Below are 22,636 nucleotides of genomic sequence, written 5' to 3'. Positions count from 1 at the left end.
CTTCCTGTATACTTTAAATCTTCTCTAGACTATTTATAATATCCAATACTGTATAAATAATATGTAAATAGTTATTATACTGGACTGTTTAGGGAATAATGACAAGGAAAAGTCTGTACATGTTTAGTACATGTACAGTTTCTCCCAAAATATTTTAAATATGTAGTTGGTTGAATCCAGTAATGTGAATCCCATGTAAATGGAGGGTCAACTGTACTTGGACAGTGTATCTTTGATAAAGATATAAGAAAAATAACCAGGATAATTCTTATAATTATGTACATGGCACAATGTAGTCTCTCATCACAAAGTTCTTTCAAAGTTCTGAGGGACATCTTGGGTGAGTACTTTTGCCATTATCTGGGAGAACTAGGTGTGGGATTATTTCTTGAATCAACTGCTGAAAAAAAAAAAAAACGGAAAAGAAAAAGAAAAAAAATCTACCTGTATAGCAAAGGGAAGCGAAAATCTGGTATTGCCAAATACCCATCAGTGGTCTGATGAGTGCTTTCTGTACTCACTCAGCTCTGGGTGGCCTGCTGTGTTAAATGTGCAATTCTGTTTCCTCTAGGTGTCTGAGGGCTCTGAGGTCCAGTTTTCATCAGGAAACTTCTCCTTGACAGCAGAAACAGAAGAAAGGAACTTCCCCCATGGAAACGAGCATCTGTTAAATTGGGCCCGAAAGGAGTATGGAGCAGTGACTTCATTCACCGAACTCAAGATAGCAAGAAACATTTATATTAAAGTGGGGGAAGGTAAATTTTAAGTGGCTTCAGTTAATGACTGATTTATGATAGTCAGTTGTTTTCTTTTCTGAGACCAGGTGGCTAGCGCCAGGAATCATAGGATTCTGAATGTTGGAGCTGGCAGGGACCCTAGGGATGCATTGGGCTTACTCTCCCCCTCCCCTTCTTCCTTTCTTCTGTGGAAACCAGCCTGGTAATGACCAAGTGAAAAATGGGGAGTAACATTTGAGAGAAGGGGAGATTGTTGTGTAGGATTTCAATGACTTGTCTACGCAGAAGTCAGAAAACAAATGAGTGGAAGAAAAGGAGTGAAGGGAGTTGGGGGAGGGGAAGATGGCGGTAATGAATGTGATGAAGGCCCTGGCAGGATAGGTCATAGCTAGGGCTTCTTACCTGTTATTCTGCAACTGTTTGAAGCCAATATCGGCTTATGGTATTGAGATATCACTTAAAATTTGGACAATAGCAGAGGAAAAGTGTTCAAGTATATTTTTAACACTAATGCCTCTTATAAGGATAAGGCATTGGAGAAAGGAAGTATATGGCCTTGATAAGAAATTGCCCATTTTAATTTCCTTGCATTGCAGAGGGATATAAATATCTGATGACTCAATTTTGAAAGCCTATTATTTTTTTGAAAAAAAAAAAAAAAAACCTGCTTCATTATTTTTAGTTGAGTGCATTTGGAATGCCTTAAGTTACTAGGAAATAACTCTTGTGAATGAGTCCTTGTTAAAATCAGGGGATGTGTGAACATTATGTTTCAGGTCTTCAGCATCCAGTGCTTTCTGTTGAGTTCTAGGGCATTTGTCAGCGCTCCATCAACAGCATGGCAGGGGAGGAAGGGGAGGAATGCTTGATCCCAACTTCGTTTTGGATCTGAGCTGGTTTCAACTGTTTGAGACAGGTGCAGGAAAGGTGGATAGTGATGTTGGGGTACGTGCTACATGTAGAGGCCACACTAGGGACTTTCCATATACCCTGCTTAACCCCAAAGTAATCCAGGAGGGAGACGTTATTCCCACCATTTTGCAGAGGGCTTCGTGGACTTGCTCAAATCCATGTCACTAGCAAGTGGCAAAGCCAAATCTCATCCCAGTCTTCCTGACTTGAGTCTAATGCTTGTTTCCTGCTCTTGTACTTTAAGTCTTAGCCACACAAGCATAATCTGAAAATCAAAGTGGGCTGCTGGATGGAGACTTGTCTATTTGGGATGAGAGGAAGTGTTTTAGAAAAGAGTTGGGTTCAAAAGGTTTAAATTTGTCACGTGGCTGTCATGGTAGTCAGGTAAATAATCATGGAGGTCGAACCCCATTGAGACAAAATGAAAAATCTCATTTCATAAAAATTCTAAGCCCTGGTCAATGCTCTGCATTTCTGAAGCAGAATTCTGATAGCATGAAAGAATGTTAATTACCCCTTGGAATTTGTCAGACTAAAATTTGTTACAGTAACATTTAGACTGTTGGGCCCTATTCCCCTGACAATACATGAGTTTCTATGTATAGCAGCCACCTGCTCAGTGGGCAAGGGTTAAGTCACTTAAGTGGTTAAGGTACATACTGGGTAGGGAAAATGAACTTGAAGATATAGTGTCCAGTCCAGTAAAAACTGATTAGCTCTTGGTAACCCCTTTACAGCCCCTGGAACTTGTCTCCAGTCACCAGCTGGGGTCTAAGTCACTAGCTTTAGAGAGGAGCAGCTGGGGAGAGCAAGCCTTCTTGGTTAGGTTGATGGGTCATTAGAAATGTTGTCTATTATCACCATGGGTCAGAATCCCCTGAACCAACCTCATTACCTTGCCTGTATGTTACTCATTTCCAGGGACTCCAGGCCTTGAGCCTTCTTCTGTGCAAACCCGGCGGTTCTCAAAGTGTGATTCCATTGCCTGAGAACTTGTTAGCGATCCCGTTTCTTAGGCCTCCCATGACCAACTGAATCAGGAACTCTGGAGTGCGACCAATAATTAGTGTTTTCATGACCCTCAGGTGATTTTGGTGCTCCTCACATCTGAGAACTGTTCTTACCTGTCTACGCAGAGTGGGAGAATTAAGTAGTGTCACTTCTTATCACAACTGGTCTTAATAACTAGGCCTCAAGCAACACAGATTTACTACCAGAGCCTCAGTGTCCACAGCAGGAAAATAGGGCATTCACATTACCTCTCAGGCTCATTCCTGTTCTCAGAATATATCCTTCTGGGTCTCAAAGTCATTTGCCAATCTTTTCTTAAAATATAAATAAGCCATGTGTTGCTTTGTTCCACCCCACCCCCGACCCCCCCGCCAAATTTGCCTGGTTCCCACTTGGGGTTCTCCTTTGTGATTTTCTTTCTACTTGGCAATTGGTGTGAGTTTTGATGCCAGGCATGCAGAAAGTCATTTGGGGGGAAAAAACCCAGACATGTGATCAAAAATGATCAGCTTATTCAACTTAGTGACAATGGCATCTGGACTGGAGCCCTTATTAGCTGCAACTTTTGAACAATTAAACCTTTCCTAGTGGCTTCCCAACATGAGTGAAGTTTTTCTTATTTGTTTCAAATCTCACATCATTGTTTATGAACTCAGGAAATCGATGCCATTGCCTATTACATGGCAGCTACAAGTCAGTTGCACCTGTGAACTGGAAATGCAGGCCACAGTCCCAGGAGGGTCCTGGTCTCTTGAGTTCTCTGGCCCATACACACACCTTCTGATTCTCGATTAAATTTCAGCCAGGTCGCCAATATCATTTTCCATCCTGTGATCTGGGGGAGACATCACAGGGCTGCAGCTGCAGGGTGTGCATAGCTCATCTGCACATCTGGCAAACCTTTCAGCAGATGTGGAGGAAGGCAGCTCTAGCAGCCCAAGTCAGGAGCCTTGGCTCTTCTCTCTGTGGGGGTTTTTAGAAAACAATACAGAGTGCAGAGCCCATGCTCTCTTGCAATGAGCTTATAAGCAGTCCTTGTGAACTGCTCTGTCCCCTCTGTTCTGGGGCTGGTGCTGGGGATGCCATGGTGGTTGGAGCTCAGATACTACAGTGTGCACTTCAGACTTCAGCACAAGGGGTGGGGGTTGCACAAATTGGGGAGGGGAGCAGTGTCAACCCAATCTTGGAACTTCCTGGGCTGATTCCTTACTCTCAGGTGAGACTTTCATGTGGATATGAACCCTGGCATCCCATCCTTAAAATGAAAAAGGCAGAAGTCTGTTTGATTAAAGTGCCAGGTCTCTGATTAATTACCCCTTCTGAAAAGCTTGCTACACCTAGAACTTCCTTGACACTGGTCCCAGCTGTCAGTCTGCCAGCAGTTTCTTTCCAGTTCTGTTTAAACATTTAAACCACGGGATGGAAATCCCATCAAACCCAGTGCTGTGTAAATGGTGTGTGCTGCTGGGGGAGTGTCTTCAGACTCTTAGTACTTGTGTCACTTTCCCCAGGGGGAGGTGGTGAGCAGCACTCAGCACAGTGTTTGTGAAAGCATTTTAAAACTGTAAGGTGCCATATAAACATGAGTTGTCTGGGTCAAGATTATGAAAGTCTGCCTACCCCGATTCCCCTGAACTCCTACCTCTAATCTTCAGGGTAGAAAGGTCTGTAGGGAATAAATAGGAGTGAGTGATTAATGCTACATGTGTGGACCATAGAGTTCATGAGGCGACTGTTTCTTCTACTAATTGAAATTACAAATATCCAAGGAGGAGTATATATGGGCATAGGGTAGATAACGGATTCAAGGTTGAGTATGCTGACTGTGAAATACCTGTTAGATTTTTAGGTGGGAGATGCTCTGTGGACAGATGGCAATACACGTCTGCAGCTCAGAAAAGGAGTGACAGTCCAGGTACAAGTGGAAGCCATGGGAGTGGCCACCCTCATCTAGGAAAATAGGAGACAAACGGGGATTGAGGAAGAAGCTGAGGTTCTTAGCCTCGTATACATCAGGATGAACTATGGAGCTTTTCAAAATAGAAAACTGCCTGGGCACCGCCTTGATGCCCTGAATCAGGTTCCTAGGGATGGGGACCAAAGCTGGTTTCTGACACACACCACAGTTTGGAGACCATTCCAGTGAAAGCAACTGAAACATGGGCCAGAGGAAAGGTACCAAAAAAAGAAAGGAGAGGATTTAGACAAAAAAAGGCCACTAGCATTGGTCAGTGGGAAGTCACTGGTGATCTTAGTGGCAGGCATTTCAGAGCAGTTGAGAAGGTCACAGACTAAGGCCCTTCCTTTTGCCTTGTGGTTCCTGGTGTCACACACCGGCTCAGTCTCACCGTCACCTCTTTCCTTTGATTCTGGTTACAGGTAGCTCAGTGGTTTTGACAGATCACCTTGTAATTCTTCACTTTCAGATCAAGTGTTCCCTCCCACGTGCAACATAGGGAAGAATTTTCTTTCACTCAATTACCTTGCTGAGTACCTTCAGCCCAAAGCCGCGGAAGGTTGTGTGATGTCCAGCCAGCCCCAGGATAAGGAAGTGCACATCATTGAATTAATCACCCCCAACTCTAACCCTTACAGGTGAGCAAGTATGTACATGATCTGACTGAGGAGAGGTAAGACTAAAGGTCTTTCCTGACTTGAGGCAGCGAGAGGCCCAGACCTGCCAGTGCAGGAGGGCAGGAGCCATCCATGCTTCAGGTGTGTGTCACGGCAGCTTTAAAGAGGGAGAGAGAGCACAGTCGTTTATATTCTGCATCTGTCTCTAGATACCATATATTCCAGATGAGTTCCTGAAGACTGTTCTAAATTTCTGGGCATTAATTATGGGACACAATCGCTCTTCCTCCATCATGATCCCCTTTGACTGAGGTTATCCCAGTTGAGAAAATTACAAAATGTGCCTTACTAACATAATAATCATTTTGGTAACATTCTGTTTTTAATAAAGTTCTGTTCATAGTGTCTGCACTTAGAGCTGTTTCCTTTAAAGCACAGGCGTGTATATTTTGGGAGTGGCTCCTGTGGTGATCTGCCAACAACCCACTAGATACAGCTTGCCTCTCTCCTGTGTCCTTTCTCTCTTTCTCTGCTTCCTACCACTGGACCAGAAATTTGACCTTCCCTATTGAGAATAATTAGAGAAATTTTTAAAAGAAAGAAAAAGGAAACAAAAATAGTTCCTTTTCCCACTCTAACCTATATTTCATTTGGGTTAGTGACTCAAGAATTTAAATATACATGTAGCAGGGATTTCAAAGTTAAAATTATAATCAAGTTTTGATTTCAAAAGTGAATAAATTACTGAATAGTTTTGGTAATATCCCATTCTGCCCTGCATGAAGAATTTTGTGGAAAATGAGAAAGAATAGAGTAGCACTCTCGCAAATGTCCTTAGATATTAAGTCCAAGGCTGCATGAATATACTATGCCCTTTGTGCCCTTTATGCTTTACAAGTATGTAAAACCAAGATAAAGACTCTCCACTTAAATTCAGAAAGATAGAGACGCTATTGTTGAGTAAAAAAACTATTTTCTTTATACTGAATTCTTAGAAGTTTGGGTTGCATTCATCAATGTTCTAGCAATCCCTTGGTTGACCATCTGTTTTATTTTAATAACTATGTCCTGAAGTTTGGGAAAATAAATGCAGATCTGATTCTCTAACAATTCTTAATGGCTTGAGCAAAAGTTATGTAAGGCAAGAAATTCTCCAGCCTTTTACTTTTTATTCTATTCTGAAGTTTCCTTTCTTTCTTTCTTTCTTTCTTTCTTTCTTTCTTTCTTTCTTTCTTTCTTTCTTTCTTTCTTTCTTTCTTTCTTTCTCTCTTTCCCCCTCCCTTCCTTCCTTCCTTCCTTCCTTCTTTCTTTTTCCTTCCTTCCTCCCCCCCCCTCCCTCCTCCCTCCTCCTTCTTCCCTCCTCACTCCTTCCATTCCTTCCTTCCTTCCTTCCTCCCACCCTTCCTTCCCTTCCTTCCTTCACTCCCCCCTTCCGTCCTGTCATTCCTTCTCCCACTTTCTTCTTTCCTTCCTCATCCCACCCTTCCTTCTTACTCCTTCCTCCCCCCTTGCCTTCCTTCCATTCCTTCCTCACACTTCCTCCTTCTTCCTTCCTCCCACGCCTTCCTTCCTTACTTCCTTCCTTCCTCCTTCTTCCGTCCTTCCTTCCTTCCTTCCTTCCTCCCACCACTTGCCTTCCTTCCTTCCTTCCTTCCTTCCTTCCTTCCTTCCTTCCTTCCTTCCTTCCTTCCTTCCTTCCTTCCTTCCTTCCTTCCTTCCTTCCTTCCTTCCTTCCTTCCTTCCTTCCTTCCTTCCTTCCTTCCTTCCCTCCCCACGACTCCCTCCCTCCTCTCTACCACCAGCCATCCCCGTCACTGAATTGCCACCCACTTCTGGTTTTGAAGGACTTTGAGCTTATAGCCAAGTTGAAAAGTTACACTGTTGAAGGTGTTGAAGGTTGAAGAAGCACAGTTCTGCTTCAAAGTAAACTCCCCTGGTTTGTTCAAGTCCATTTCAAACAGTGGCTACATTAAGTAACCGCCTCTTTTTGCCCCACATAGAAGAGAAAACTCAAGTGACTAATTTTCAGCAGGCTTGTGTTTCTATTGTTATGTAAAATTATTTTGTTATGTGTGCAATAACAATCTGTTTTGCACATGTCATTTGCCTGGGATCAACTCCAGCTTTTTAATCAACTGGCCAGACACTAGAAACATGAAGACTTGGAAGAGAGGAGATAGTTGCAACTTTCTGGCATTTTGGTCCTAACTTTGCCTTTGTCTTCCATTCACAGTGCTTTCCAGGTGGATATAATAATTGACATAAGACCTTCTCGAGAGGATCCTGAGGTGGTCAAAAATCTCATCCTGATCTTAAAGTGTAAAAAGTCTGTCAACTGGGTCATCAAATCTTTTGATGTTAAGGGAAACCTGAAAGTGATTGTAAGTTGGTTGTACATTTGTCTTGATGAATGACAATAATTTAAAGTGTGCTTAGGCATGTTAGTTTTATAAGGATTCTAACTCGTTGGACTCTCTAAGTTCTCTCAGTTATTTTTTCTTTGCAAAATAGACTGCTTCTTGGCTTCCCCTGACAAGGGTGGTCAGTGTGGTGGTCAAAATGGGCCTCTCAGGGCAAGAAAGATCTGGGTTTGAGTCCTAGGTCTTCCATTTATAAATTGATCTTAGCCACTTAACTTCCCTGAACTTCACTTACTTTATTTGTGAAATTCCTGAAATGTTCTAGAATGCTTCTTATAGTGTCAGTATCATGATCCCAAATATCAGCTTTGTCCTCTGGGGTTAAGTACTTAGGCAAGATATGGGAAATTAGGCTGACCCCAAGTCACGTCATAGACTTTGAGTTGAATGTGTGATATTGGCATGCATTTTTGCTTGCTTATCTCTCTTAGGGACCTGCAAATATGCCTGATCCTTATGCATTTTATTTTATGAAGGTCATGCACCTAAGAGGCTTAGCTGGTTGGCATGAGGTGAAATAGCAGCTAGTTTCCTGAAAAGTTGAATGTTGAAGTCTGGTGAAATAAATCTTATCTCAGATAGCTTCAGGGAATAACTATTTGGCAGAATATTGAACTGATTTATACTGAAAGTTAAAGAAAAATCATTCTCCCCATTTTTGTCTTCTTTAGCATCTCTTTTGTAGGCTCAAATTTTTATATATTGACTTTTTAAAAAAGTGGACCAATTTCTCTTTCTGTAACTGTATTGTATCTGTTAAATGGGTTTTATGTTTTCAATATGTTGGGCTGTCTTTGGTTTTGGCATTGGTCACTCAGGGCACCTTCCATGTCTTCAGCTGTGGGCAAAGACAACGGTTCCCTAGGGAACACCATGAAAACACACTCACGGGAGGCAGCATGCAAAGTCAGGAGCACACACATCTTAATTTTAAAGTAATTGTTCTTGGTTCCTGTGGGTTTTAAAACTTTTTTCTTAAACTTTGAAAGTAATGACCCATCATGTGTAACAGTGGCAAATTAATTTGGTGTCCCGCACAAAACCTAGCTGTGATTTTCTGAAGTTGCAGATATTTTGATTGCCTTTCCTGGCATGGCATGAGGGGTGTTGGTGACCTGGGGTGTCTGATGCTTTTGCTGCCTGGCACATCAGCCAAATGTTTTTAATTTCAGAATAACAAAAACAGGAAAGGGAACCATGCTTTGAAAGGCAAAAAACATACGGTACATTTTAATTCCCTGCTGGAGTTCTTGTGTAAATATTCTTTCAGCCCTGACCCTTCAATGGCTCTTTCTCTCCCTGAGTATGTGTGCCTGGTCCCTGGCAGTTCTGGAGTTCACTTTGAATGTCCCATCTCTCATATGAATCAGAAAGTCTAGAAATGAGATCGCTCATCCCAAGCAAGATCTGTTTATATTCCTCTCCTTGGCTGTACTCCTATTGCAGGCCAATTTTGGACAATGCATGACAACATTACTAAACAATTAGGTAATGTTTCATGATGTTCTTTTCTATTCTCCAGTCAGTTTCATGCTTTGTGATTTCCTAACTCCCTAACTTCAGATGTGAATTCTGACTGCTGTAGGGGAAAGGTACTTGCTCATACAAAGGTTTAAATTACTGCTTAGAAAGGGAGGCATGGCTCACAGAGACCCTGTTTCTATTATTTCCTGTTGAGACAGCATGGTGTAGTGGAAAGATTCCTGGCTCAGGGCCCGATAGGACTGGATTCAAGTCCCATCTCTAATTGTCATTATTGACAGCAGATGTTGTATAGGCTAAATGAGCACTAAGTCTCTTCACCTGTGAAATGGGTATGATAGCATTCAGCTTGAGTTATTGTGAGGCTTAGCTGAGTTTATTCATTTGTTTGTTCATGCACTCACTCACTCACTCATTCACTCAAACAGCAAATATTTGTGAAGGACCTACAGATAATTTCATCTAAAGCACCAGGCATGCTGCCTGCACATAGTGAACTCTCAGCTACATGTCCTACTTAATCTGCAAGTTTCAGGTTCTTTTCTAACAAGGGAATAGCAACTCCTCTCCCCTTCTATTTTGGAGGATAATTAGAGAATATATGTAAAGTTCCTAACACAGGGTCTGGCATAAAAGTGTGTATGTGTGTGTGGGGGGGTGTGTTCATCTTCCTTCCATAAGAATTCTCTTTAAGAGTGTGTCTGTAGGAACAATTAGGCACTTCTCTAAACAAGCAAAATGTCCACCAAAAGAATTGTAAGGAACTTTATGGAGTAAATTTGAAGAAGAGCCATATGGTGGTTTGTGCCTCTTTGTTGGAGGTGGGGGTATGGGCCGAGTGCACCCTCCAAATGGCAAAATGGTCAAAAGAGATGCAAAGGGTTGTTCTGAGTGAGAATGGGAACCCTGAAAGTGTCCATTTGCCAGGTCCAGCTCTGGCTCCTTCCTCAGGTCCCCTGTGGAAAATGCATAATCACTTCTAGTGCAAAAAGAACCCCCAACATGTAAGAACAGATGGAGGAATCTTATAAGAATTTTCCTCTTACACTGTTTCATGTGGTCTCAGGACTTCCAGGTTGGTGATGGCCAGCTTATTCTTAGAAAAGGTATTTTTTAAACCTCAGTGAGAATATGTACTGCACCCTCTGGCCCACTCCTTCCTACACCTTCTGTTTGATGCAAATGGACATGGGGCAGGTGGGGACACTTAGACTCTTCCTAGCTCATCATCTTTCATGAAGATGTGGTTGGGAAAGATGGTGGTGGTTTTTGGAGACCCCCTTTAACACTCCTAATGGGGAGTAGCTCTATTAAGCTTGGAAAAAGCCTGGGGATTCCCAGAAATACAGGGTGAGGAATTCGCTTAGTGCTGAGAATCATCTTGCCTGTCATTGTCCCAAGCCTTGCTGCCTTACCAATTTGTTGATAGACTGTAGCCTTTTAAGTTCTGAGCCATAATTGATATGAGGTGTACTGACAGCTTCTAGATTTAATGTGGAAAGGTGTAAACAGATTATTCCATATTGGTACAAAAGGACAGGTGGCAGCTATGATGAGAGTATTTGGGAAATACAATATTTCCTCAGCTGTCCAGCAACATGAAAGACTAGGGCAGATGAGGCCGAGCAGTATTGTTTAGGCCAGGGTTGTGATTCCCGCCAATCAAAATAACCCGCTGCTTTGAAAGGCTGAAAGGAGCGGAGCCTAAGAAACCACTGTTGCTAACTGAGTAAAAAGTTCTAAGAACAAATTGGATCCTTCTTAACTTCATTTTAATCTTTCTTTCTTTCTTTCTTTCTTTCTTTCTTTCTTTCTTTCTTTCTTTCTTTCTTTCTTTCTTTCTTTCTTTCTTCTTTTCTTTCCCTCCCTCCCTCCTTCCTTCCTTCCTTCTTTTTCTTCCCTTTTCCTTCCTCCCTTCCTCCAACTCTTCCTTTCCCTCTTTCTTATTAACCTCTTTCCCTCTTTCTTTTTTAACTTTCTCTTAAGGAGTTTTCTCTTAATTAAAGCAAGAGCCAAACTATTGTAAACCCATGAAATTGAGTTTACAAACGGGGGCTGCAGAACTTGGTCAAAACTCCACCTGGTTCCTCTATGTGCAGTAGTTGTGACTGCTCAGTCTGGCTGATTTCCCTTGGGTAAGAACTTTGGTTAATAGAGAAATATACCGGCTGAGATCCTTTAAGCTTTAATTGAAATCTATGTGTCTTCAGCCAATCTCCCACAACCAAAGAAGCCAAGAGAACTTAGAGCTTGTGAATCTTTTATGGTTTTACAGTGGGAAAGGATTAATATTTAGTCATGTTCGGGGCAAACAGAATGGGAAGCAAATGAGGAATTTAGGAAAAATGCTGCATATATTCAGGAGAAAATCATTGGGCATGGAAATTAAAGTGATTTTTATTCAGCATGAAAATGGCATAATCTGCTGGCTGGAAGGACTTTGCAGCCTGGTTGGAGCAGTTGTTAAAAATGTGCCTTCCCACTGGGGTCCCTCTGCAACACTCTATGACAAGGTCACTGCTGTAGAAGTCAGCAGGTGACATTGACATTTACCTTCCATGACCTGGTTACTCAGACTCCATTTATATCTGTTGTTTAGTTTTGATACTGATTGCCCAGTGAAAGCTAATTTTGTGACCTCCTTGCGTTACTGTATAAAGTATCGATTCTTAGAGGAGTGATGATGTTAATTAGTATTTTAGAGTATAAAATGTAAACATAGAGAATTGGCAAATGCATACAATTACAGAATTGCTAAATTAATCATAAATAATAAATGAAATACGAACATCGGTTGTTTCACCATATGGAATTTAATAGTTTATAAAGTTGGAGTCATCTCCACACTGAGTAGAGGCAAGAAGGCATTTGTGGGCAACATAACAATGTACAAGTATAGTTTATACATAATTTTAAATAAAATAAAAAAGTTAAGTTTGGTTTATATTTTTGGGATTGTGTTTTAATAATGTAAACATTAGAGCCAGGCCTGGTGGCACATATCTATAATTCCAGTGTCTTTGGAGGCTGCATCAGAAGAATTACAAGTTTGAGACCAGCCTCAGCAACTTAGTGAGTCCCTGTCTCGAAATGAAAAGTAAAAATGGCTGGGGATGTAACTCAGTGGTAAAGTGAGCCTGGGTTCAGTACCCAGCACCTGCCTCCCACAAATTAATGTGAACATTGGGTTGGGAATATGGCTCATGCCTAGCATGCTCAAGTTCCTGGGTTTTATCCCCATTAATAATAATGATGATAATAATAATATAAACATTAAACTAGCTTTATGGTAACAGATTAGGTATACTTTAGTATGTAGCTACTTAGCTATTCTTAGATTATTTTTATGTTCACAAGTAATCTAAAGTAGAGTGATCACACAGTACGAATAGATGTCTCTCTTGATGTGCTCTTAAAAGTTATATCAGGGGGCTGGGGAGATAGCTCAGTTGGTAGAGTGCTTGCCTTGCAAGCACAAGGCCCTGGGTTCCATCCCCAGCACCGCAAAAAAAAAAAAAAAAGAAGTTATATCAGTGTTCTTAGCCCAAGGAAAATACGGATCAAAAGAATAAATGATCCCTCATATACAATCTGGAATCTATGTTCCAAGTATTTAATTATTATTATTTAGAGCACTGTTTCATTTTAGACTCATGAGTGAAAACTTGCTATTATCTTTAGGCTCCCAACAGTATTGGCTTTGGTAAAGAGAGTGAAAGATCTATGACAATGACCAAATCAATAAGAGATGACATACCTTCCACCCAAGAGAACCTGTTGAAGTGGGCTTTGGACAATGGCTATAGTCCAATAACATCATACACAGTGGCACCTGTGGCTAATAGATTTCATCTTAGGCTTGAAAACAATGGTAAGTATGAATTTTTCGTTGTTGTTTTAAAAATATCCTCCAAATGAAGCTTTCCAGTGAGAAACTCTCATTTCAGCTTGAATGGTGCTGTTTTTCTTTTGCACGTTTTAATAATTCCTTTGACTACTTTCTACTATAAGACTTAAAATTATCTAGAATTACAAAAATTATTTGTGAAACTATAATACAGATTTTCTTAGAACCTAGAGTTCCCTGCATGTTGAAGAATTTTGGTAGGAATGAATTAGAGCCTGTGTTCTTCTCTCAGGGAAAACAGGCTGAGAATTCAGAGGGTTTAGGGCTGTAGACAAGGCTGTGGCCTGTGGTCTTGTCTGTATCTTATAAAAGAAAGGTCATGAGGACTCCTACTTGAACTGTCTTACTCAGGGGGAAGGCCAGAGTTGCTACCCCAGTTTGCTGGAAAGCAGAGGCTCCACAAGTTCTTGAGTTTCCAAAGGTTCTTGAGTTAGCATGACTCAAACCCCAACTCTTCTGATCCCCAAACCTGTTTCTTACTCTGTGTTACCACTACTGAGTGCAGTGCCAATAGACCAAAGGTTACAAATGTGGGATCAAGTCCCAGTGCTGCTTTGTTGGGGGAGAAGTTGCTTCACTTCTGAGTCTCAAGATTCTTCTTCAGTAATCAGGGGAAGATAATTGCATATACTTTACAGTTGTTATGGAGATATTATATTAACATACAAGTTAAAAACCCTCCAAAGCTATGATTGCTGTTGGATCTGTTCAGCTATAGCATCCTTTTCAAAGTATTATATTGAAGCAGAGTTGATGCCAATAAGTCATCTTCACATTCAACTTCCACTGACATATATTTGACCTTAAACATACATTGGTTGACCTTAGATTGTAGATATAGAAATACTGAGGAAACTTATTTTTATTTTAAATTGTTGAAAATATTATAGAATACTGAATATTACCTGTATAGAAATATCTCTTCCTTTGAAGAAATAACTATATCTAAGCAGCTCTTTCTTTCCCCCTTAGGGACTAGGATTTTAAAAAGGCACGGTACCCAGATACCTTCTAGAGCTTAGCAGTCATAAAGGAGGTAGTAAAATTATTTTTAAATGACAGCATTAGGGGTGGCGGTGGTAGCACACTTGCTTAACACTCTTGAGACTTTGGGTTCAATCCATAGCACCTAAATAAATAAATAAATATTAATATCATTTCAAAAAATCTTTTGAGGAACTATTCAAAAGATTTCTAGATCCAGGGAAAGTATTTTAATGGCATTTACGTAGAATATATTGCCCTACATAACTTGCTGTAGTCAGACTTTTATAACTTGTAGGAACTTAGAAGTCATCTACCATAATGGTTCTCAGTCTTAGGGAGCTTAAAACATATTGTGTTCTGGAGAGGATGTAGAGAAAAAGGAACAGTTTTACACTATCGGTGGGATGTTAATTAGTACAACCACTAAGAAAATCAGTCTGGAGAGTCCTCAAAAGACTAGACATGGAACTACCATATGATCAAGTTATACCACTCCTTGGCATTTATCTATCCTGAAGAATCAAAGTCATCATACTGTAGCGATTCATGCATACCCATGTTTATAGCAGCACAATTCACAATAGCCAAACTATGGAGCCAACCTAGGTGTGCATAAAGAGATGAATGGATAAAGAATATGTGGCGTATATATACAATGGAGTTTTATTCATCCATATAGAAAAATGAAATTATGTCATTTGCAGGAAATGGATGGAACTAGATACTATTATGTTTAGTAAAGATAAGTCCAATTGAGAAGGTCAAAGGTTGTATGCTTTCTCTCATATGTGGAGGCTAGAGAGGAAAAAGGAAAAGAAAGGTGGGGGGTAGGAATCTCTTGAAAATTAAAGGGAAGTCAATAGAGGAAAGGCACCAAGGGGTGGGAAGTAGAAAGTGATATTGGCCAAATTATATTGTTATTTTGTGTGCATGTATAAATATGTAACAACAAATTTCATTATTATGTACAATTATAATGCTCCAGTAAAAAAAAGTAGAATAAGATTTTCCTATTCCAGAGACTTGAGACTTGAGTTTTAATTGACTTGGGGTACAATCTGGGTGGTGGGGATTTTTTTTTTGAAAGCTCTAAAAGTGGTTTTAATATGCAGCCAATGTTGAGGACCATGAATATGATCCAACCCCTTAATTTTAAAAACTGGGAAACAGACACAGAGAAACAAGCAACTTGCACAAAATCACTCAGCTAATTAGATGCCAAGACTAGAATCCAGGCTTTTAGATTCCTAATTGCTTTTACATATTTTTAAATGTACATTTACACCTGCCCATTCTATACTAATTCCTCCAGTTTTTCCTCTAACGATGATAGTTGTGGCCTGGTGTCACACACTAATGATGTTTTGCCTTCTTCTGTCACCACAGAGGAGATGAGAGATGAGGAAGTTCATACCATTCCTCCTGAGCTACGGATTCTGCTGGACCCTGGCTCCCTGCCTGCCCCAGAGAACCCTCCCTTCCGGGGTGGGGGAGGCCGAAACAGAGGTCTCCCCTTTCCTTTCCCCGATATCTCCAGGAGAGGCCAGAAGGAAGTGGGAGAAGATAGGATCCCCCATCCAAAGGACTCTGTCATCCCCAGCATACAACTGTTTCCTGGTCCCAGAGAGCCAGAAGAGGTGCAAGGGAGCATGGATGTTGCCCTGTCAGTCAAATGTGACAATGAAAAGATGATTGTGGCTGTAGACAAAGATTCCTTCCAGGTTAGTACAGTCTCTTAAAGAAGCCACCTCCTTCCCATCTCGCCCCAGTCTGTGTTTATTATTTCCCTCTAGCTTTCTCACTTATGAATTCTGGAGACTTGATGATGTTTTCTCAGTTGGATGGACCCACTTCCCCTTGGCTATGATTCTTACCTGGTTCCTGTTGTTCTCAGTGAGGGGCGGGATGTGGGTGGTGGAGTTCCAGATCCTTGTATGTCAATATTTTGCTATTGAATTTCCAAGGCCAACAAACAGTCCTTGGGCTGTTGACAGGTGGTCAGCTGGGAAGAGGTAAGTGGGGAGAAGTGTGACGCAAGCCTCCAGCCACCTTTACTTGGAAGACCAGGCAGTATATGTTAACTGTGTATAGCAGCACTGCCTGTGAGCCCTCCATTATGCCTTTGGTGGTTGTTGTTTCAGGCCAATGGCTACTCAGGGATGGAGCTCACCCTGCTGGATCCTTCCTGCAAGGCCAAGATGAATGGTACCCACTTCATTTTGGAGTCTCCACTGAATGGCTGTGGTACTCGGCACCGGCGGTCAGCCCCCGATGGTGTGGTTTACTATAACTCTGTGAGTGTTCTCCAGACAAAGCTTTGCCCCTTGTGAAAGTGTTTTGGGGCATTACTTTAAAATTCCTCTTAATGTTTCTATGAAAATGAGGAGGGACCTGAGTAAAGCCAGGTATCAGTTCTCAACAAAATGGGATGTACTTTGACCCTGAACTCTCATTTGCTTTATTGGTGAGTCTTTGGGAGTTGGAAGACCCTATTTCCTCAGCTGGCATTCTGATGGTCTCACCCACTCCTTCCTTCCATCTCCTGATGGAGGGTTCACTGGCAACCAATTGTGACTTCTCTCTACGGTCAACTTGCAAGTTCAAATGACCTGGAATAAAACCCAAGGCCTTGGGCTATGTGTGAACAGCTCTAACCAGGTGCATGGTCTCTCTGGCCTCATTTGAGTCTTGTCCAGAAGTGACAGGACTTCACTCTCTCACATAAATAAAGACCAGAAAGAGAATTTAAAATCTGAAAAGAACCTTTAAGTAATTATTAAATCTTCCTCTCTTCACCTCTAAAAAAAGACCCTAAATTGAAGAAAATCTCCTTTGAAATTACCTGAAGGCAGAGTCCACAGATAGCCCCTAGTGATACCCATTACAAAAGCTAACCTTCACTTCCCAGAAAAACCCTTTCTTGTGACTATCTAAATCTTTTCTCTTCAGATTAAACCTATTCTTTTAGAAATGGAGACTAGACAGTGAATATTAAAAGAATTTGAAGATGAAATAAAAAAAAAAAAAAAAAACTTCAAAGTGCTGATTTTAGAGTTTGCATTGTACTTTTCATGTTAAAAGTGAGGCTCAGAAGTCCCCTTTTGTGCCTGTGATACCGCGTGTCTGTGTGCTCTGAGTACCTGCTCCAGTGTTGACATGGGATAGGGTGACTGTGGCTGCTGGTTCTTGCCACTGCTCATCCACAGATAAATTTGACCCAACACAAAGGAGGCTGGAGATCACATGCTGTGGTCATTGTGGTTCATGTGGGGAGTGGCTCTCCTGTGGGCCCAAGTTTATTATTCCTTCCAGAACCTCAGGATCTTGCAGCTGGAAAGAATCCTCAGATGATCTCATTCAATTTCCTTATTTCACAGGTGAGGAAATTGAACTCCTGGGAGTTAAAAGATTTGTTTAGGCTCAGGGGACTAGTTAATGGCAGAGTCAGAACTGAATTCTCTCGTGCACTAATCTTTCCTTCATACCAGGCTGGCCTACCTAAGCTCCCTTTGTTACCCAAATAACTAATTTATTAACCTTTATTGTACTACTGATTACAACACTAGTTTTCTTGAAGTTATCCACTTTCTCCTAATATGCTGAATGCCATATATTACTGCTAGACTTGATTTTGGCATTTCAAAACTGGTTTCCAAGTTAACACCAATAAGAGGGTGTTATAATCTGCCCATTAAGGCAAAAAGGTATTCTTTCCTTCAGAAAAGAAAAGCAAGTCATGACCCCTTAAAGTACCTTCTTTCTCTTTATTTTTATTTTCTTTATTATGATGTCCTGGGTAAGCAATGTCCTGGGTATTTATTTCGATTGTATCAATACTTATTTTTGAGTACTTGGTAAAAAGAGAGGCAGTTTTCCCTCATTCTCTTCCCTTCAGTGTCTTAACTGTTTGTTCCAGATATAACTTTTTGTAGTAATGTCACGATACATTTTTTTTTGTATTATGTTCAGAATCCAAACATATGAAGCAGAAATAAATTAGGAGTGTGTGTGTGTGTGTGTGTGTGTGTGTGTGTGTGTGTGTGTGTGTAGCCATGGTCCTTGGGTGAATTTTTAATCTTATTAAGAACTAACCTAGGAACAATAATTTCAACCAATGTTAAGATATATTGTCCTGGAATAGAACGTACTCTTTTCTGTACCCATATACCATACAGAAAGATATTGGGGAAGAAATAGGCAAAAAAGTAATATAAAGAAAAGAGGAGGAGACTGGCTCCAGGGTAAACATTAGGTCCTCTCTTTCTAACTCAAACCAAGCTTTCCACAAAATTTGAAGGGTAGAGATAACTAAAACTCTTTACGACAGCCAACTTTTAGCATTTTTTAGAGATCTAATACAAAGACCTGTAAGGAGAAGCTTCCCTTATAGTAAGGCAAGCCTGTTGACAGCCCCTTTAACCCCGTTTCAGTGTCTAGTGTTTTCCCACTATTTGAAATAATTGTTATTTAATTAATATTATTCAACGTAGTTGTAAAATGAACTGTATTTTTCACAAGGGAAATATAAGTATTAGTTCAGATCTTAACTTGAACCTGCATTGGGCTTCTCCTTATTATTTATCAAAGGTGAAATTCTAAAAAACTTGGAGTTTTTTTTTATATTAAAGTTAGGTTTTCATTTTGCATCTGAATGACCACATGGTGTTCACATGGTTTGGTGTCTTTATAACCAATGGCTGTGTTTTCTTTGCCTTTTAGATTGTGATACAGGCTCCATCCCCTGGGGATAGTAGTGGTTGGCCAGATGGTTATGAAGATTTGGAATCAGGTGATAATGGATTTCCTGGAGATATGGATGAAGGAGATGCTTCCCTCTTGAGCCGACCTGAAATCTTGGTGGTATGTGTTTGTTTTAGCATATAGTTTGTGGAGAATGTTGTCCGTTTGGTTGGCTTTCTTTGGGGACTGTCAGACAGTAAGATTGTATGTCACAGCTCATAAAACTTGGAGGGCTTCATCCTTCTTGTGATTGTGATTTATCCTTATCTCTGGGCTTTTTTTTCCTAGTTTAATTGCAGCCTGCGGCATGTGGGGAATCCCAGTAGTTTTCAGGACCAGCCCAACGGAAACATCACTTTCAACATGGAGCTATACAACACTGACCTGTTTCTGGTGCCCTCCCAGGGGGTCTTCTCTGTGGCAGAGAATGGGCACATTTATGTTGAGGTGAGAACTGAATATTATCCTCAAGCTTTCAGCTTGGTGCTGAATTGCAGTTCATGGAACACTAGCTGAAGCCCCCTGTGTGGGCCTCTTCCTGCACCTCCTCACAGCCTGTTGCTCTGAGTGAAGGCTTGACTAAGAAAACACTTCCAGGGTGCTTTCTGAACAAAGTGGGAAATTTCAGAATTTACTATATTATGCTAAAGGAGAGAGAGTGATTTTTTTTTTTTTTTTTTTAATGTACCAAGGGCACTTAACCCCTGAGCCACATCCTCACCCCTTTCTATTTTTTAAAATTTTAAGATAGGGTCTTGCTAAGTTGCTTCAGGGTCTTGCTAAATTGCTGGAACTGATTTTGAACTTGAAATCTTCCTACCTCTGCTTTGCAAGGCACTGGGATTACAGGCATGTGCCACCACGATGTGCCACCACACCTGGCTTTTTTTTTTTTAAGAGTGTTCTAGTTATACACAATGGTGGGATTCATATTGGCATAATCGTACATGCATGGAAGAAGAGAAAATTTCATGGATAAATGTTTTAAAAAATGGGCAGAGCATGAATTCTACTAATAAAACCTTATATTTGCTTTGATATTAGCATTTTTAGAGCATTTTAGTAGTTGCAGTGTCAGAGTTAACCATGGAATATTTCTATCAACCTCACATATTATCTTTTAAATTACACTCACCTTTTATTTTAGTGCTAGGAATCAAACCCAGGGCCTCACACATGATGGGCAAGTACCCTACCACTGAGCCACGACCCCAGCCCCTTACACTCACTTTTAAGTGAAATGCTTTGTGCTACCATATGTCATGAAAATTGTTTTTTGGCGGTGGGGATGTGGCTCAGTGTTAGAACACTTTCTTAGCACGTATGAGGTCTTGGGTTCAATACCTGTACAACCACCAACAAAAATAAAAAATAATAAAGAAAGAAAGAAAAGGAGGTAATTTTTTCTAAGTCATTATAGCACATCTCTAGAATGACTACAGAATATTAGGCAGTTATTAAGAAGTAATAATGAAAAAGTAACAGCTAACATTTTTTGCTGATTTATGATGTGCCAAATACAGTTGTGAGTATTGTAGTAATTAACTCTTCAGAGCAATCTTGTGAGAATAGACTAATAATAGCTGCATCTCATGGATGAAAAAAATTGAGGCACAAACTTGTCCAAGTTCACACAACTAGTACCTAAGTAGAGTTCAGATTCAGAGTTCCCTGTCAGGCCAGTGGCTCCATGTCCACTGAACACTGTTGTCATTTATCCTCGAAGTACCATTTGAAAGGGAAGAAAATATAAAGTCTCATCGATGCACACATCCATGTTTACAGATTGGGTTCTAAAGACAAATCTCCTCATGGCACTGGGCTGTCTGCTGTTCCTTACACCCTGGGCACAGCATGGTCTTACAGGGAAGTTGGCATCTGATGAGCTGGCTTTGGTGCTAAGCTGCAAGCTGGTGTTCTACTGTGATCACTGTAGGAGGAGTGAGAATCTTAAGGGGTTGAAATAGGATACTTCCAGATGTTAAAAGTGACTTCAGTGCACATATTTCTGTTTCGGAAAGTCCAACAATTCTCACATCTGCACTGGCTCTGGGAAGGAGCCCGCTGGCTCTGGATGTTGTTTTCCTTGATCATATGGATTCTGCCTCTCCTCTTTAACTCCCTGTTTGGAGAGTACTTCTCTTTCCAGGGTACACTTCTTTCGCCACTGGGAAAAATTCACTGCTTTCTGCATACTGGCCCTAATCATAGATTTTCCCTAATCCAAGATTGCTGTCATCCTCTGGCTGCACAATCTACATATGCAGTTGGTCAATGACTCCCTGTTGTGCTGTGGATTTTAGGGGCACTGCTCAACTGCAGTTTGTTCTTTTCCAAATGTGTGCCTGGCTTTGATAATTTATGACTTTGCTGGTTTATGCTGATCAGGGGCTAATCTTCCTTACGTACTTACCCTGGATATTTTGGGATTTTTCCTCCATCTCTGGAGTGCCAGCTTACATGAAATATGTTATTGGTAAGGTTTTTTTTTCTTTATTCTTATTTTTCTACTCGTATCTTTTCAAATATCATCTATATATTTTAAACTTAAATTTGGTAAAAAGTGGACCATATCTTTTTGCTACCATTTTATATATAAAACACATTGAGAATTTGGGGGTGGGCAAAATTTTATAAACTATTTTATCTTAGTTGACTTAAACTACTTAAAATCGGAGAAAGAATCTGTAAATGTGTGGCTAAATTAGGATAGCAACCAGCCACACCTTGTCTTTGTTTCCCAAGTTGGATTCCACTGCTGGTGAGAAAATGTTTTACTTGGGTTAAGTAAGACTTAATAAATCATTGATTTGACCTAAAAAACAATTTCCCAGTTTTTTTTTCTCCTGGCCATCCTTCTTATCCCTTCCTAGAATCCTCTGTTCCCTCTAGACCACAGTTCCTTCCTTTAACTCAATACATTATCAGTTTTGCCACCTCTTCCTTGGTCATTTCTGGGTAAGTGTTGGTGAAATAATGGCAGTTTTTCTATTGGTTTCTTTGTCTTGGAGAATTTGAAAAAAAAAAAAAAATTTATAACACCCCAAATTTAAATCCAGAATTTTACTGCTAATGATCGGTGGGATTCATTAACTTTCTGGGAGCTGTGTTGTTTGCATGTAATTTTAGTAATTTTCACAATAACTGTATCATATACGTGTTAGTGTTCCATAGGTAAGGAAACTTTAAATCTTGGTACATTTGAGAATAGCAGAACATTTGATTGTCTTGGACTTGTCTCATTTCCTGTTCATTTTAGAGCAAAAGACTTGCTGATAATGTTTTTTCCCTTCCAAGAAAAAAAAATAATGGGGATACCTAGATGTTCTGCCATTACATACTTTCTTTGAGAATAAGAAAAGATTTGCAGTACCTTTACTACACATTTTTGTATTGTGAGTTCTGAGTTCATGTTAAAGGACACTTATTAGTAGGATATATGTAATTTGCCATCTTTCCAAGATAGGATGTCTTGTTCTATAGAATATCTTATTGCAACGATAAGGTGGTTGAAATATCACAGAGTGTCACTATAAGCTGCGGTATTCTAATCATCTTCGTTAGCATCCCCCTGCTTCTCATCATCTTTGTTGCTGAGTACCTCATGGTTACTTCTCATTGTCTGTGTTGCTGAGTGCCTCATGGTTACTTCTCATCATCTTTGTTGCTGAGTGCCTCATGGTTACTTCTCATTGTCTGTGTTGCTGAGTGCCTCATGGTTACTTCTCATCATCTTTGTTGTTGAGTGCCTCATGGCTAACCACACAGACATCTTTCACAGCAGTGCTGTGGATTCAGAGCTCCATGCAATGTCAGGGATTTCCCCTGGGTATCTCAGAATGGAAAGTTTGTTTATATCTCCGAGT

General features: G+C 40.5%; 1 protein-coding gene across 3 annotated transcripts in view; it reads left to right on the top strand.

Moving 5' to 3' along the window:
* Nucleotides 1-22,636, top strand: part of TGFBR3 (transforming growth factor beta receptor 3) — a 189,843-nt gene that overhangs the window by 136,458 nt on the left and 30,749 nt on the right. For all 3 annotated transcript variants that reach the window (XM_079147484.1, XM_079147483.1, XM_079147482.1), the window contains 8 exons: nt 572-755; nt 5,087-5,255; nt 7,468-7,615; nt 12,818-13,007; nt 15,417-15,751; nt 16,172-16,324; nt 18,750-18,890; nt 19,059-19,217. In XM_079147484.1, the coding sequence (XP_079003610.1) occupies nt 572-755; nt 5,087-5,255; nt 7,468-7,615; nt 12,818-13,007; nt 15,417-15,751; nt 16,172-16,324; nt 18,750-18,890; nt 19,059-19,217 (1,479 nt within the window). The remainder of the gene's footprint in view (nt 1-571; nt 756-5,086; nt 5,256-7,467; nt 7,616-12,817; nt 13,008-15,416; nt 15,752-16,171; nt 16,325-18,749; nt 18,891-19,058; nt 19,218-22,636) is intronic.

The sequence above is a fragment of the Sciurus vulgaris genome (genome assembly GCF_902686455.1).
Source record: "Sciurus vulgaris genome assembly, chromosome: 1".
Taxonomy (NCBI): domain Eukaryota; kingdom Metazoa; phylum Chordata; class Mammalia; order Rodentia; family Sciuridae; genus Sciurus; species Sciurus vulgaris.
This window is presented reverse-complemented; position numbering and strand designations above follow the sequence as displayed.